This window comes from Petaurus breviceps, unplaced genomic scaffold (assembly GCF_028583685.1).
Source record: "Petaurus breviceps papuanus isolate PSGF00001 unplaced genomic scaffold, PetGlider_PUasm1.0 490, whole genome shotgun sequence".
Lineage (NCBI taxonomy): Eukaryota > Metazoa > Chordata > Mammalia > Diprotodontia > Petauridae > Petaurus > Petaurus breviceps.
In genome coordinates, this window is record NW_027186352.1 from 29,302,703 (window position 1) to 29,321,017 (window position 18,315).

Genomic DNA, 18,315 nt, shown 5'->3' on the forward strand with positions numbered 1-18,315 from the left:
ATCTAGGCCAGAGTTGGGGAACCTGTGACCCCGAGTCCACATCCGGCCCTCAAGATCCTTAAGCGCAGCCTTTTGACTGCATTGGATTTGGTCAAAAGGCCACACTTAAGGATCTAGAAGGCCCAATGTGGCTTCAAGGGCACATGTTTCCCCACCCCTGAATCAAGACCCTTTATTCTACTGTGAGGCATAGGGAGGTTGGGGAGTGAATGGCCCCCGGTGATCCACCTGGACATACATAGTACCCATCATTCACATCAATAGTGAAGAATAATTTCCCTTTCTATGACCTATTTCCTTCATTTGTCCTTGGATCCCTGATTTGCTATAGTTTTCCTCCCAAATTCAGGACCATGAGGCTTGGCTCCTATTTCAGTATTTCCCTCTTTAACCAGGTGATTCCTTCTGAAGGTGACCCAGTTGCAGCAAGCTTCCATGTTGGACTCCATCCAGCCCTAAATGCGGCTCAGTATCCCTTCCTGGTGCCAGTCCCTTCCCCTTTGGGACTGCACCAATGGAGCCGCCTATACTGTCCTCCCTCTGGTTCAAGGATGACCAGGAGATGCAATAATCAGAATATTCTGAAGGGAGTGTCTCCAGTCACAGATATCTTGTTCTTTGAGTGTTCAACGACTAGATGCACTTCCAGAGAACAAGCCTGCAGTAACTGGAATGTTCTGAGACCATGCAAGCCCAAATGTCTTATCCTCTGAGTATTCTCAGAGTGTGTGTCCAGACATAAGTATCTTTTCCTCTGAGTGTTCTGAGACAAGATGTGTTTCCACAGAGAGCAAGGCTGTAGTTACCAGAATGTTCTCAGAGACAGTGTCTCTTACCACAAATATCTTGTCCTCTGCATACAATTTAGAAGGGCTGACATTTTTTCTTCCTCCCTAGCCCTAGGAGGTAAGAGGTCCACAGGGGATATACATTTCATATATATTTCGAATGCATCAATGAGTTGTGCTCACTTCAACCCCTCCTTTATGTACTCCTAAAAATATACACGCAGGACCCTTAGGGATAGGTTCAGGGGTGAGAGTTGGGAAGGGGAAAAGATGAGCAGAAAGCAGACCTGGACCCGCTGCCCTCAGTTCCATCTCCTTATCCCAGCGAACTGAGCACTCATGCCCTTCCTCCTCCCTCTTTAATTTTTCTGATCTTATATTAGGTGTAGAGAACATTATAACCAAAGTAGAATCATAACCTTACTTTTTGGATTGAATACAATATTAAGACCTATTACTCTTAAAGATTAACAGAACACTTTATGTGCACTATTTCGTTTATATAAAGAATTCAGAACAACACTGTGAGGTAGATACTGTTATACTCTCTGTACATGTAAGGAAACTGAGACTTCTAGAAGAAAAATGAGTTACCCAGGGTCACACATTTACTAAATGTCAGAAGTAGCCTTCAAACCCAGGGCTTATTGACTCTAAGATCCTATTCAATAGAATATACTTTTCTGATTTAGCTCATCTCATGTTCATTAATTTACATAACCACATTTTGGAGAAATGCAAAGGACTGTGAGTTTTTAAATTGGCTATTTTCCATAGATTCCTGGATATGAAAATGACTGGGAGAATCTAAATGAACAGCAGGGTTCTTAGAGTATACAGTTATCTGCACTGGCTGCATGAGTCTGAGCAAATGGCTCCTTCATTCAAAGAACCCCTATTAGGTAATATATGAAACAAATGCTGCACTCAAGATAATGTTCTTAAGTCTTTCATAGGTAAAAAAAAAAGTTTTAATATCATGAATTACAGGAGGGGGCAAAAAGATGGAGTCAATATTACCAAGCAGAGACTTTTTTTTGACCCCTAGGCCAATACTATCTCTGCATTCATCTCATCAAAAACAATAGCCACATTCTCTGAAGCCCTGAAAGTTTATTATAAGTGCTCTGTAGACTTTGTCCAAGCTTCACGACTATCCTTGTGTACAAGTCTGACTATCCCTCATTATATATGAGGCAGTACAACCTCGGAGAGGTAAAGGGAATCCCCATGGACCCATGACTAGCAACTGGGATAGATACCATTGGAATGCAGATCCCTATTGATTTCAAATCCCAGGGAGGTTGTATTCCAAAGGGATTTCTTCAGCAATGTGGTATAGTGAACGTGAACATGGCCATGCATTTGTACACACACTCACTCATACCAAACTCAAATATGGGTGATAGTTGTGTCAATTACCAGCTATGTGATCTTGGACAAGTTACCTGCATTCCTACATCCTAGCACAGAGCCTTGATTATCATGAACAATGCTGATCTTTGGTTGAAGTGTCTTAATCTGTAAAGTATGTGTGTAGAGTGTGTATACATGTGTACATAATAGATGTATGTATGCACATATATGTATATATACACATGTGCATATACACAAGTGTATATGTGTATGTTTCAAATTCCATAGTAGTACAATGTTATTAAGCTTGGCAAGTCACTTCAATTCCCCAGGGCTCAGTATTTCTAAAGCGAGGGATTGGGCTAGATGGCCTGTGAAGACCTTTCCTGCTCTAGCTCGCATAATAATTTGTGAAGTTAGAGATTATTGTAGAACTCCTTCCTACGCAGTTCTCTCTATGATAAAATATAAAGAACTGAACTTAACATCTGATCACTTCCACAAGCTGCTCTCGAGCTCTCTTTTCACTTACTTCGTTGCAATATTAACATATACTTTACATTCCAAGTTATACAATGATTATTACTTACTTTCCAACCAAAGTAACCTACTTGCTGCCATACAACATGCCATCACCCACCTCTGAGTCTTTGCCCTGTGCCTAGAATGCAGTTTTGCCTCACCTTAACCTCTTAGAATCCTTAGATGTCTTCAAGGCTTAACACAAGGGCCCCTGCCCTTCTTTCAAGTGACTCCTTGGGACCACACTAAATGATAGAGCCCATGCTATCCCATATTACTTTGTAAGTTTATTGTATTTTTCTGTGTAAACTTTTACCAACCTGCTTCCCCTAAAAAGAAGAAAAGCAGAATTCAGAAAGGATGTAAAATTTTGTAATAAAATGAAAGTTTCTGGATGTATTGAACTCTTGCTATCTTTCTTTGTATGCTCAGCATATGGAGAGACAGATGGATTAGACCTGTGATTTTACTAGTGTTAGGAACTCCTTGCGAGGAAACTCATTCCCCCCTCCAGCCACCACCTCCCTGCACATTCTAAGATGCCTGTGATAATGAGAAATTCAGTGACTTGCCCAGATTCACACCAACAGTCTGAATCAGAGGCAGTTTCCTGATTTGAAGGCAAGGTCTCCATCAGCTGTCCCATACTATTTCCCTAGCACATGCCAAGCACTGGATACAGAAATGGAAAATGATTTTTTAATAAGTCAGTGATTTAAAATGGCTTTATTATTTAGTATGCTAACACTGAGGCTATGGGTATAAAATGAAGACAGTATGTGCTCTCCAAGTGTTTACAATCAATTTGGTTAAGATAACATATATAAACATGTGAATGAAGACCAAAGTAACCAATGTGGTGAGTGGAATCCTAGGTCACCTGAGACTGATAATCCTCTTTCCAAGTAAGACATTCTTGATTGGATTATTGTTCCAAAAACAAGAGCTGGAAAATGTTTGTCTTTAAATATGGGGAGAAGATGGTTGTTCTTCATAGATTGAACTAGAGTTGAGAAACATTTAACAATCAGAGATCTGAGTCATAGAGTTGGTGCTGGGTTTTCTATTTAGTGGGAGACAATGGAGTGTAGCAGATGACCACGAAGATGTCCTGAGAGTCATTAATGAATGCTTGTTATCTAGTGAACACTAGGACCTGAGTTCAAATTCAGCCTCAAACACTTACTAGTTACGTGACCCTGGGCAAGTCCTTTAACTCTGTTTGCCTCAGTTCCTCCTCTGTGAAATGAGCTGGAGAAGGAAATGGCAAACCCCTCCAGTATCTTTCCCAAGAAAACCCCCAATGGGATCTCAGAGAGCTGGACATGACAGAAATGAGTCAAAAACAATAACAACAACATAATATATGAATGGGAATTGCTACTATTGTTCACTTTTATTTTATTCTAACATTGATCTATTCTCTTCTTGTTAGCTAGACACCATATTCTTACTTAGAGTGACCAAAATTACAGAACCCTGACAAGCACATAATAGGCATGCAATAAAAAGACAAATATGGTATCCAGCTTAAGGCTGATTAAGGAAACTCAAAAATCCCTTTGCCATTCTGTAGTTGAGTAGGGAGATGAGGAGACAGAGAGTAAGTATTTTTATCCCTAGAGATTTATTTTTCTGTTTCATCTATAAGATATTGATGATTTCATCTGGTTTGGCTTTCCTTCTCTCAACAAACCAGTGCATATTTCAGTTCGATATTCTCTTGTAGTCAAAGAGTGAAAGGAAATGATTCACTGACTTATTCAAAACAGCTTCTCTATGAGCTTTAGAGACAAACACAAAGGAATGAATGTTGTTTGTGTCTCCCCCTCTTTTTTAGTCCATCAGCCCTAGCTGGATAGGTGAGAGGATGCAAAGTCATTTTATGAGATATTCAAGTCGTTCTGTATTTTTAGAATATATCTGTTATCCTCCGGTGGTACAAGAAGGCCACCACACGCATCCATGTTTTCATGAGTTCTCTGGTTTCATAACCCCCACACAACATGGCTTTCATCCTTTTTCAAGGACACTTACCCGGTCTGTCTTCCCTTCTGTTTGAACGCTGGTGTGACTGCGGACATCATGATCTTCTTCCAGATCTGAAATATCTTCCAACTCTTCAGGAGTCTAGAAGGAGAACATACCATGATTTAGAAATTAATCTCTTCCATGAAGCATGACTTCTAAAGGATTTCCAAACCCCAAAGACTGAAAAGAAGAGTAAAGGTGGAAATCAGAGTGAGGGGGAGAGCATATATTCAGTTAACCAATTGTGATTCATGGAATTGATGACAAATTTCAGAAGAAATTATAACCAATTGTTAAAACCAGTATCATAAAATTTTAAATTGTTTGTATAAAACTTTTTTTTCTCAGTATGAATAATATTTTAATGCCAACCAGACCAAAGATAGACCAATGAATTGACATTCACTCCCTTGATCATTATGGTTATATCTTTGACTGATGCACTTTACAAATGATAGTCTTTGAGATTTGCCACAGCTGAATAACTCATCCAATATGAGGCCAACCTGGCAATGAACCTATTGTCTAACAGCTAGGTGGGTCCTCAGAGAGCACATGCTCAGTCTGTCTCTATATCTCTCCTTCCAGAAAGAGGGAAGGGAAATCTAGTCGGGGCTTATTTTCAGAGGACTGGGAATGGCCACTTCACCTTGATGAGGCATCAGAAATGAAAGGCACAAAGAGGAAAAGAAGAAATGGGGCTCTATGTATGTAGCATACAGAGCAAGTTCAAAACGAAGAAAAATCAGCAAAATGGGTTTTAAGAGCACGTAGCTAAAGAGTAGTCAGCTTTGGTGGTAAAATACTTGCTGGGCAAGTCAAAGAAAATCAGAGAATGAAGTGAAAAGAGCTTTGGATTTGGAGACAGAGGACCTGGGTTCAATTCTGCCTCAACAACCTATGGTCTGCTCTTCAGTGTCCCTATAGGATGAGTGGGTTTATCTATATGCTCTTCTCTGTCCTTTCTGGCTCTGGGTCCACAATCCTAAGCTTTATTCAAGATCTTCCATTAGTCCAACTCAGGTCCCCATTTTACATACCTACTTTCCCTAAAAAATTAGTTCTAGAACATGGCTTTTCTAAATTCTAAGAATTTGCTCAATTCAAGGGCAAAAATCACAGACTATCAGGGCTGCAAGGAACCTTAGTAATCATTGACATCAATCCAAACTGTAGCAGAAATGTCCTGTATGACATACTTGTCAAATGATTGTTCATTCTCTACTTCAAAGATTCCCTTCCTATCTCCCTATCTCCCACGATGGTCCATTTCACTTGGGGTAACTCTAATAGATAGGGTGGTTTACCTTACATTTAACTTAAATTTGTCTCTGCACTTCCATACTTATTCACAGATATTATGCATCTAACCAATTAGAGTACACCTAGTGTATCTTCCCCATGAATCCAAAGGATATAACAACTTTGTAACAACTCAATAGTCAAAAGTTGTCCATTTGTGCATTCTTCTAACAGTGATTCAAAAAATGTTTATTAAGCACATGTTGTTGTTCAGTCACATCTAAGTCTTTGTGACACTGTGGCCATACTGTCTATGGGGTTTTGTTGGCAGGGATATTAGAATGTTTTGCAATTCCTTCTCTGCTGAATTAAAGGAAGCAGAGGTTAAGTGACTTGCCCAGGGTCACATAGTGTGTAAGTGCCTGAGGTCAAATTTGAACTCAGCTCTTTCTAACTACAGATTCAATGTTCTATCCACTGAGCCATCTAGTTTCCCTTTATTAAACACATATTATAGACACCGCGGTGGGCAGAGGCCCAGACAAGGCCTGATCAACGTGGCAGCAAGTTGACCCACCAACCACAAGGGCCACTGCCAAGCCTATCACCACAGGGCTGGGACTGGACAGAGCAAGGTAACAATCAAATGCAGGGCCACTGTCAGGGACAGCAGCTACTCCTGGGACTAATAATCCAGAGGCCAGAAATTTAAAAAGCCCCAATCTGGACCTCCAGGGACCAGAATGGCAGAGCTAATCCCTGGCTGCTCTAATCCTCCCCCCTTCCCCCAACCCACCTTGTAAACAGAGTAATTATTGCCCCAGGGCAAAACCTTAAACAGTAAAGTCTTGGGAACCCTAGAGGAAGGGCATGGCTAGGGCTCTGCCTCAAAATGGGTAGAAAGCAGACTGCAAAGAGAGACTCTGGAGTCCTAAAATTGTGAGAGCGAGGAACCAAATTCAGAGGGAGACAGTGTTGACTCCACACCCACAGCTGAAGTCTCAACAAGGAACTGGTCTCAAGTAAAGAAAGCATTCTTTGATGAGGTCAAAAGAATCTTTGAAAAAATTTGAGAGATAGAAGGTAAAATGAATAATTCTTTTAAAATAAAAAATACAAAATTAGAAAAACATTACAATGAAGAAAACAGCTCCTTAAAAATAAAAATGTGTGATATGAAAAAGGAGCTCAAAACTCACCAAGGAAAATAATTTGCTAAAAACTGGAATCAACCAAATTGAAAAATAACTGACCTGGTGTTATGGGAATGTAAATTTTTAAGATTTTCTCTGTCCCTAGGTTAAGTGCACCTAGAGCCTGTGGTGAGAGGATTGTTTTTCAGGAAAGCCCACACCTTGGTGCTTTGTGATTGGGCAGTGGGTCAAGAAGGTTGTCACATTTTCTGAGCCAGGAGAAGGCTATATAATCTCTGATATGAGACTTTGCTTTGGGGCTCACTTTGAGAAGTGTTGTGTGACTTGACCAGACGAGACTCTGGGCAGGCATTGAGAGCCCCCCACCTTTGAAAACCCAGATGTTGATGCTTCCCTCTCTGGTAACTGTGATTTGGTATGGATGCAATGATTGGACAGTTTGGAAGCCTGTCTGCTTGATATGTTTTTTCTGTTTTCTTGTAACTTCTGTCCGTATACTCTGAAGATTGGGGTGCTGACTTTTTCCCCTGAACTAGGTAAACGATATACATTTGATTGATTAAAATAAGCTTGTTAACCCATTTTGATTTGCTTTCCTTTAGCAAAACAGATCTAAGAACCTGTGTTGGCAGGCACCCTGGGATGCTGGGGTGCTTGCTGCTACACCTGGAAAACAGATCAAGGAGAGATAATGTGAGAATAATAGGCCTAACGGAAAATAATGATGAAAAAATAAGCCTGGACAACATCTTCCAAGAGCTCATCAAGGAAAACTGCCCTGAGTCACTAGACCCAGAGGGTAAAATAGAAATTAAGAGAATCTACCACCTCCTAAAAGAGATCCCAAATTGAAAAGTCTTCAAAATGTTGTGGCCAAACTCCAGAACTACCAGGTAAAAGAGAAAATACTTTAAGTGGCCAGAAAGAAACAATTCAAATATCACAGAATCACAGTGAGGATTGCACAGTATGTGGCAGCCTCTACACTGAAAGATCAGAGGAAGTGGAATACCATTTTTTTGCAAAGCAAAAGAGCTTAGGTTACAACAAAGGATCACCTACCCAGTGAAACTGAACCTATTCTTTCAGGCAAAGAGATGGTCATTCAATGATATAACATATTTCCAGACCTTCCTGATGAAAAAGACAGAGCTCAATGGAAAATTCAACCTCCACTTACTAGACACAAGAGAGATATAGAAAGGTAAACAAGGAAAACACACACACACACACACACACACAGACCCTGCTATTCGATAAGAGCAAACTGTTTATATACAAGTATAGGGTATGGGTATAAATTACACAAAATGATGATTAAAAACCTTATTAAGGCCTACAAAGGGACTGCAATGGAAGAAAAAAGAATGAAGTGGAAAAAGGGTAAATTATGCCACACAAGGAGGCATAAAAACAATATAGCAGAAGGAAAGAAGGCAGGTTGATGGGTATTATATGAGCTTTTCACTCACTGGTTCTGGTGCAAGGAGGGAATAACACGACCAGTTAAGCATAGGACTATATCAAGAAGAGACACAAGAGGAAAAGAGGGGAGCGAGAGTAGCTTTGCATGAGATCTGTGCCTGTCACTCTTGGTTTGAAGAAGAAACAACATACTATATTAATTATAAAAATATCCTACAGGCAACAGGAGGGGCGAAGGGCTAAGAAAGGTGGGGGGTGGTTAGAAGGGAGGGAATAAATAAGGGGATATGGGAGGAAAAGAGAGGGGGGCTGATAAGAAGCAAATACTGAGGGAGTCAGTGGTTAAAAGGAAAACTCTTAAGGAGGGTAAGGGAGAAGGTAAGAAAAATAAAAGTGTGAATAGGATGGAGGAAAAGAGACAGACAATAATCATAACTGTGAATGTGAATGAGATGAACTCTGCTATAAAACAGAGGTGGATGACAGAATGGATTAAAACCATAATCCTACAATATGCTGTTTACAAGAAACACATCTGAAACAGAAGGATACATACAGGGTAAAGGTAAAAGGCTGGAGCAAAATATATCATGACTCAGATAGAGTAAAAAAAAATCAGGGGTAGCAATCCTTATCTCAGATAAAACAAAAGCAAAAATTGATGTAAGTAAAAGAGATAAGGAAGGAAACAATATTCTGTTAACAGGCACCATCGAGAATGAAGTGATATCATTACTTAACATAAATGCACCAAGTGGTATATCCTCCAAATTCCTACAAGAGAAAGTAAGGGAATTAGAGGAAGAAATAGATAGCAAAACTATACTAGTGGGGGACCTTAATCTCCCCCTCTCTAACTTGATAAATCCAAACTCAAAATAAACAAGAAAGAAGATAAGGAGGTTAATAGAATTTTAGAGAGGGTAGGTATGAAAGATATCTGGATAAAAATGAATGGGAATAAAAAGGAATATGCCTTTTTTCTCAGTGGTACATGGCACATACACAAAAACTGACCATGTACTAGGACATAAAAACCTCACAATTCTATGCAGAGAGGCAGAAATATTAAATGCATCATTCTCAGATCATGATGCAATAAAAATCATATGCAATAAAGGGCCATGGAAAGACAGACTAAAACTAATTGGAAATTAAATGATTTAATCCTAAAGAATGAGTGGGTCAAACAAGAAATCATAGTAACAATCAGTAACTTCATTCAAGAGAATGACAATAGGGGCAGCCAGGTGATGCAGTGAATAGAGCACCAACCCTGGAGTCAGGAGGAACTGGGTTCAAATCCAGTCTCAGACACTTAACACAAAAACTAGCCATGTGACCTTGGGCAAGTCACTTAACCCCAATTACCCTCCAAAAAGCAAAAGAGAGAGAGAGAGAGAGAGAGAGAGAGAGAGAGAATAACAATAATGAGACAACCTAAAAACAAAATTTTGTGGGATGCAGCAAAGGCAGTTCTTAGGGGAAGTTTTATATTCCTGAGTGCATACATGAATAAACTGAGGAAAAGGGAGGTCCATAAATTGGTCATACAACTGAAAAACCTAGAAAAATAAGAAATTGAAAATCCCCAATTAAATACTAAATTATAAATAATGAAAACTAAAGGATAGATTAATAAAATTGAAATTAAGAAAACTATTGAATTAATAAAAATAAGAGCTGCTTTATGAAAAAAAAACAATAAAATTGATTAGACGTCTAGTCAATATGGTAAAAAAAAAAAAGAAAGAAGAAAACCAAATTATGAGTATCAAAAATGAAAAGGGTGAATGTACTTCTAATGAAGAAGAAATTAAAAGAATAATTAGGAATTATTTTACCAAATTATATGCACATAGATTTAACAATCTTAGGTAAATGGATGAATATTTACAAAAAATATTAGCTGTCCAGATTAACTGAAAATGAAGTAAATTCCTTAAAATGAAGTAAATTCCTTAAATAACCTCATCTTAGAAAAAGAAAGTGAAGAAGCAATCAGTGAACTCCCTAGGAAAAAATGTCCAGGGCCAGATGGATTTACTAATGAATTCTATCAAACATTTAAAGGACAACTTATTCCAATACTCTACAAATTATTCAGGAAAAATTAGTGAAGAAGGAGTCCTACCAAATTCTCTTTATGACACAGACATGGTATTGATACCTAAATCAGGAAGGGATAAAACAGAAAAAGAAAATTATAGACCAATTTCCCTCATGAATAGAGATGCAAAAATTTTAAATAAAATATTAACAAAAAGACTACAGCAACTGATCACAAGAATAATACACTTTGATCAGGTAGGATTTATTCCAGGAATGCAAGGATGGTTTAATATTAGGAAAACCATCAGTATAATTGATCATATCAACAATATAATTAGCAGAAACCACATGATTATCTCAATAGATGCAGAAAAGCCTTTTGATCAAATGCTACATCCATTCCTATTAAAAACACTAGAAAGTATATGAATAGATGGACCCTTCCTAAAAATAATAAGTAGCATCTATTTGAAGCTGTCAGTAAGTCTCATATGTAATGGGGATAAGCTAGAAGAATTTCCAGTAAGATCGGGGATGAAACAAGGGTGTCCATTATCACCCCCCTTATTCAATCTGGTACTAGAAATAGCAGTGGCAATTATAGAAGAAAAAGAAATCAAAGGAATCAAATTAGGCAAAGAAGAGACCAAGTTATCAGTCTTTGCAGATGATATGATGATATACTTAGAGAATCCTAAAGAATCAAGTAAAAAAAACTGTTATAGAAAATAAATAAATTTGGCAAATTTGCAGGATATAAAATAAACCCACTAAATCTTCAGCATTCCTGTATATTTCTAATGAAATCCAACAGCAAGAGATAGAAAGAGAAATTCCATTTAAAGTTACTGTAGACATTATAAAATACATGGGAATTGAAAACAATCTGAAAACAAATGCAGGACTGATATGAACCCAACCACAAAACACTTTTCACACAAATAAAGTCAGATCTAACTAATTGGAAAATGACCAATTGCTCATGGTTGGGTCGAGCTAATATAATACAAATGACAATTTTACCTAAATTAAATTACACATTTAGTGCCATACCAATCAATTTACCAAAATATTACTTTATAGAACTAGAAAAAATTTTTTAACAAAATTCATTTGGAAGAACAAAAGGTCCAGAATATCAAGGGAATTAATGAAAAAAAAATTCTAGGGAAGGTGGCCTAGCTATACCAGATTTTAACTTGTATTAAAAAGCAGCAGTCATCAAAACTAGTTGGTACTGGCTGAGGAATAGAGCAGTGGATCAATGGAATTGATTGCATACATGAGACTCAGCAGTCAATGAGTATAATATTCTACTCTTTGATGAAACCAGAGACCCCAGTTTTGGGGGTCAGTTTTTGCTGGCAATACTTTAATATAGTATGGCAGAAACTTGTCATAGGACATTATCTAACATTGTATATCAAAATTATGTCTAAATGGGTTCATGATCTAGGTATAAAGTATGATACTCTAAGCAATGTGGAAAAGCAAGGAATAATTTACTTATCAGATTTATCAAGAGGGGAAGATTTCATGACCAAACAAGAATTAGAGAGCATTATAAAATGCAAAATGGATAATTTTGATTACATGAAACTGAAAAACTTCTGTACAAAAAAAGCCAATGTAACCAAGATTAAGAAGCAAGTGGCAAATTGCAAAGAATTTTTAAAACCAATGTCTCTGATAATGGTCTCATTTCTAAAATATACAGAGAATTGAGTCAAATTTATAAGAATATAAGTCATTCCCCAATTGATAAATGGTCCAAGGATATGAACAGGCAGTTCTCAGAGGAATAAATTAAATATATCTATAAGCATATTAAAATGCTCTAAATCACTATTGATTAGAAAATGCAAATCAAAACCACTCTGAGGTATCACATCTCACCGGTCAGATTGGATAAGGTGACAAAAAAGGAAAATGATAAATGCTGGAGAGAATGTCGAAAAATTGAAACACTAATACGTTGCTGGTGGAGTTGTGAATGAATCCAACCATTCTGGTGAGCAATCTGGAACTATGCCCAAAGGGCTATAAGTAATTTCATATCCTTTGACCCAGAAATACCACTTCTAGTGTTGTATCTGAAAGAGTTCATAGAAGAGTGAGGAAGACCCATATACACAAAAATATTTATAGCATCTCTTTTTGTGGGGACAAAGAACTGGAAATTTAGGGGATGTCCATCAATTGGGGAATGGTTAAACAAGTTATAGCATATGAATGTAATGGAATACTATTGCACCATAAGAAACGAAGAGCAGATGGACTTCATATCTACCTGGAGAGGCTTATATGAACTGATGCTGAGTGAGAAGAGCAGAACCAGGAAAAATTTGTACACAATTACAGATACAATGTATTTGTACGACCAACCTTTACAGAACGTACTCTTCTCAGAAATGCAGGGCTATAAGTAAACTCCAAAAGACTCATGATGGAGAGAGATGTTTACATTCAGAGAAAGAACCAGAAAGAACAGTGTTTGAATACAGATTGAAGCAAATTACCTGTTCTTTCTTTTCCTTGTTTGGTTTGGTTTCCTCTTTCCCATTGTTCATTCCGTCTCATATAATCCTTCTTTATAACCTGACCAATATCTAGTGTGAAAGTATCTGCAGATCCAATACCTGATTGTAGGCTGCTATGGAGGGTAGGGGGTTGTAAAGGGGAGGGAGGGGGAGAAAATTTGAAACTCAAAGAACTGGTGAATTGAATCTTGTAAACTCAAAGTAAACAAATAAATTAATAAAGACCACACACACACACACACACACGCACGCACACACACACAAACTACATATTGTGAGCCTGATACTTTACTAAATGCTTTGCATGCAAAGAAAGTCAGAAATATAAATAATAATAACAATTTAATTAAAAATTGTCTCCACACTGAAGGAGCCTGTACGTTAATGAAGGAGACAATATTATTTTTTTTAAAGTAAGATACATATAAAGTTGCTAAAATTATAGTAGAAGGCATTAGCATCTGTGGGGACATACTTCACATCATAATACTTTGCTACTAAGCTCTGAAATACTCTTCCAATAAAATAATGAATAATGGGGACCTATGTGAAATGACCAAAGACGCTTCCAATGTCCTTAGGTATTTTATCTCTTATACAGACAAGTAAAATGTATGATAGTTGGTATGGGTTTTATTCATTAAACTACTCCAGCTTCCTGGGCAGGGGCAGCCCTTTATACCCAGCTCTCCGCTTATTTTTGTCACTATCTTAAGCCTTTCCCCCCGGTGACCAACCTAGGGAAGCTAAGTTGCAATCATTACCAAAATAACAAACCAATTTCCAACCCACTAATGTCATATCATATCGTCTCATCTCATGGATCTTTAAACAGTGTTCCCCTTGTACTTAGACTGACTCTCCTGCTGTGGTGGGATCTTTTACATTTATTGAAGCTGACTCTTATCTGATATTAATTTCCCCATTCCTCTGAGACCTCAAGCATGCTAAAGAATTTTTATCTCTCCTCTGATCTCTCTGTAGTACTTCTTTGCAGAAACTGTCAGCTGATAGGATCACAGTGCAATTTACTTTCTCTTCATAGGAATTAATGGGATAAGTTCTCTACTTTGGAGTCTCAACCCAATTGGATATTTCATTATTCGTTACTATGTGGTTTCTCCCTGCAGCATTTTTGAGACGTCACCTTTCCAATTTTCCTCCCCAATACATCATCAGTCTCTGTACCATCTGAATAATTTAGGTCGAACAAATTTGCTTTCTCTCATTCTGTCAATTTTACCAGGGAAGGTTATCAAGTTATTCTACTGTGATCTGTTTCTTATAAACCTTAGCTATTTATCACTCCCCCCCACCCATTCACTGCATATGACTCACTATTCTAATATTTTCTTCAAGTCAAAAGTGGGAGTTTTTCAGCAGAGACCAAATGCACACTTAGCACAATTAATTCTCTTGGTGGTGAAAAGCTTAGAAAATAAGGATTTAGTGGAGGAAACCCAGCAGAGTGCATAGACAAACTGGCCTTGGAGCTAGAGAAGACCTGTGTTCAAGTCTTACCTTTGAAATGCTCTAGATGTGTGACCTCATAAATCATCATCTCTCAGAGTTCTGGACAATTCTTACTATAAAACCACATTACAAATCTGGAAAGGAATTCAGTGGCCATCTAGTCCAAGTCTGTCATATTTACAGATAAGGCAGATGAGACCCATGGAGTATTTGGCAACTGATTGGTATGGAGGTGAGGAGAGAAGAACAATTGTGAGTCTGGGTAATTTTAGGGGAATGGTAGTGTCCTTGATAGTAGCAGGGAAATTAGGAAGAGGGGAGACTTTGGTGGAAAGATAATGAGTTCAGTTTTAGGCGTGTTGAGATTAAGATTTCTACAAGTTAACCAGTTTGTGATGTCCAATTGCCAATTGGAAATGGAGAACCGAGGCAGGAGACTTTAGAGTCTGGAAATCTAAGAACCATGTGCCCAAGAAAAATAATGGAATCTACTGGGGCTTTTGAGATCATCAAGCAAAATTATGTAGAGCGAGAAGCAATATTACCTCCTTTGGGACATTAGTACATGAATATTACCTCTTTCAGGACATTAATACACCATGTAAGCAACATTTCTTAAAAAGTCCCTTTGCTCCCTATATGGGGTTAGGACCTACAATTTAAGAAGCACTGAAGGGGTCACAAGTAGAAAAAGTTGAAGAGAGCCTTTAAAAGTATCATGGAGCTCAAAAGTGGTATCAGAAATTAGGCACCTGGCATCCAAGAAACTCCATTTGCTCACAGGGATTGTTCCAGGCATCTTTCTCATATCTCCAGTGCCTTGCTAGCACAGTGTATGACTGATGGCATATATTTAATACATATTGTTGAATTACTGACTGGCAAATGGGGACATTAACCATCCCATTGAGTAGTCCAGAGGGATATTATGAGGAAATTGCTGTGAAAAGCCAAAGTGGTCATTTTGTTTCTCTTCTACATGTCTTGAAAGCACTTTACGTTATTGGGTATATGCTGAGTATACACATATCTTTGGACAAGTAGTTTGCTCTAGAACCACTGAATCAATCAACATTTATTAAGTGCCTATAAGGTCCCAGGCACCGGGGTTGGGTAAAAGGACAATGTTAGTTTCTTAAGAGTAGAAAATATTTCACTTTTGTCTCTCTATTGCTAAGATCTAGCATCATAATAATAACCAAAATTATCAATAACATGCTATAGGAAGGGGACTTAGAAAAGAACTAGATGAGCAAACTTCTCAGCCAGACCACTGAGCATCCTTCTTTACCATTTAGAATGTTTAAGTGTTTCCTGATTTGCTGAGGTTAAGTGACTTGCTCAGAATCACACAGTCCATGTACATTGGGCAAGGAATGAATCCGAACTTTTCTGGATATGAGAACAACTCTGTCCCTGTACATCATATCGCACTGTTTTTCACCACCACAACAACAATGATGACAATGAGTACCAGTTATGCAATGCTTTGCTTTGCAAAGTGTTTTATACATATTACCTCATTTTATTCTCACACCTGCCATCTGAGTTAGGTGCTATTACGGTCCTCATTTTATAGTAGCTAAAGGTGCTATGAATGGAGTGCTGGGCTTGGAGTAAATAGGACACGAGTTCAACTCCAGCCTCAGATGCTTACCAGTTGTGTGACCCTGGACAAGTCAGTTAACTTTTGCCTGCCTCAGTTTCCTTAAATATAAGATGGGGATGATAATAGCAGCCACCCCTCTGGGTTGTTGTGAGGATCAAACGAGATGATATTTGTAAGAATGCTTAACACAAAGCCTAATGCATAAGATACATATTCGTTCCTTTATTCCTCTTTTATGAAGGAGAAAATCAAAACAATATCTGATACACAGAAGATGATTAACAGGGATTTGTTGGATTGGACTGTCTCTAATCATATAGAATGATAAAGAAATAACACCCCCCTTCTTTACTTCTATTGAAAAGATTGACAAAAACAAATTCCCAAACTTTAAAATGTAGTTTTTGGTACTTTACCACAACTCAGGCTGCAAAAACACAACCATTTATTAAAAATGCAGTATCACAAGAAACTGGCAGTAAACACACACACACACGCACACACACACACACCTGAAGCTAAAGGGCTGTGCTGGGGACTGGGAATGGCAATATATTTGTGTTGCTTGTCTTCAAAGGAGCTCAAGGCTCTTTGCAGACATTATCGCCTTTCTCATTTCTCCTATCCGGGTGAAATAGAAAAGGAAGGGATTATCAGAAGAAACATTCCCTGGCGGTGACTTAGACATGTCTGAAGGTGAAAAGCCAAAGGAAAGCTTTGGCACGGCCTGCTGATTACCAGCGAAGCTAAAAACGGGGAGTCCCACACGTGATCCTTTTTGCTCCAAGTGCAGGTACAAACTCGGCTAAATCCTGTAAATTCAGTGAAATGCACCACTGAGCTAGGATCAAAGCAGTCAAGCAAGGGATGGCTAGAAACCCAAGGAACTGGTGGTGACAGATGATACAGAAAGCGTTCTTGAGAAAGAGATGCACAGAACTTTCCAGCTCTGTGATTTAGATGGAGAATTTTTTTGTGACCGTGGCAGGTCAGTAATCCAGGCCAGCTGAGAAGAGAACCAACAGAATGATGCTAAATCAAGACAAATTGATTTAGTAAACACACATTTTCTAAAGGTGGGAGGAAGTTCTGGGATGTTCACTAAAAGTTCAATTTTGGAACAAGGGTATGTAGAGAGGGAAGTCTAAAGAAAATGTTTCCTAGTCAGGATATGTGTTCTCTTAATACCAATCTTTGGCTGGCATCCTGAGAATAAAGGAATAGTCAACATTAAGTAAGGACCAAGCAAAAAAGTTAAAATGAAATTGATTGAAGAATGGGTAAACACATGGCGTGTGAATGTAGGAGAATATTACTATGATGTGAGAAATGTGTGTCAATATAATGATTTTAGAGAAGCATTAGAAAGACTCATATAAGTTGATACAGAGTGAAGTCATCAGAGCCTAGAAAAGTATTGCAATGACTAGAACAATTTAAGGGAAAGAAACAATCGCAAAACAATGGAAAGTGAATATTGTACAAATAACAAGAATAAACAAATATGCCCTCAAAAACAGAAGAAGATGCTTCCATGTATTTCTTCACTGAGAAAGGAAGTCCACAGCTGGGGTACACTGCACATATTTCCATGTAATTTCAATGTATGAAATGCCTTTAATTTTTTCTTTTTCTTCTTTTATAACTATTTTCTTTTAAAAGGGAGACTGTCTGGCAGAGAGTTAGGGATACTAGGAAAAATTTAGGCAATGTAAACATAAAAGATGTCAATAAAATGCTAAATTCAAATAAATAAAATAAAGAAGCTAAATGACCTCCTTTCTAGTAGGATTCATCATCAGGTGGAAAGGGACAGCGTGGAACCATGGAAAGTGATCATATTCTCCAGAAATCCTGGGTTCTACTTTCCAGCAATGCAATTTACTACATCATATGTGTGAGATTGGTCAGTATTTTAACTTCTCTGGGTCTCATTTTTGTAATTGTTTTTTTTTGGCTTGATTGTTGCTATTATTATTTCAATATGAAAAATGGGGTGGGGTTTCTTGGACATATGCTAAATTTACCTTTTCACAACTTATGCTCATTCCTCTTAGCTTGCATTCTCTGTCTCTCTCTCTCTCTGTCTCTCTGTCTCTCTCTCTCTCTGTCTCTCTCTCTCT

At 38.0% G+C, this 18,315-nt stretch overlaps 1 protein-coding gene across 2 annotated transcripts in view; it reads right to left on the reverse strand.

Annotated features, from left to right (window-relative positions):
• The window catches only part of CTNNA3 (catenin alpha 3), a 2,053,326-nt gene that overhangs the window by 282,135 nt on the left and 1,752,876 nt on the right, over nt 1-18,315 (reverse strand). For both annotated transcript variants that reach the window (XM_069101886.1, XM_069101885.1), the window contains exon 14: nt 4,704-4,796. In XM_069101886.1, coding sequence (XP_068957987.1) covers nt 4,704-4,796 — 93 coding nt within the window. The remainder of the gene's footprint in view (nt 1-4,703; nt 4,797-18,315) is intronic.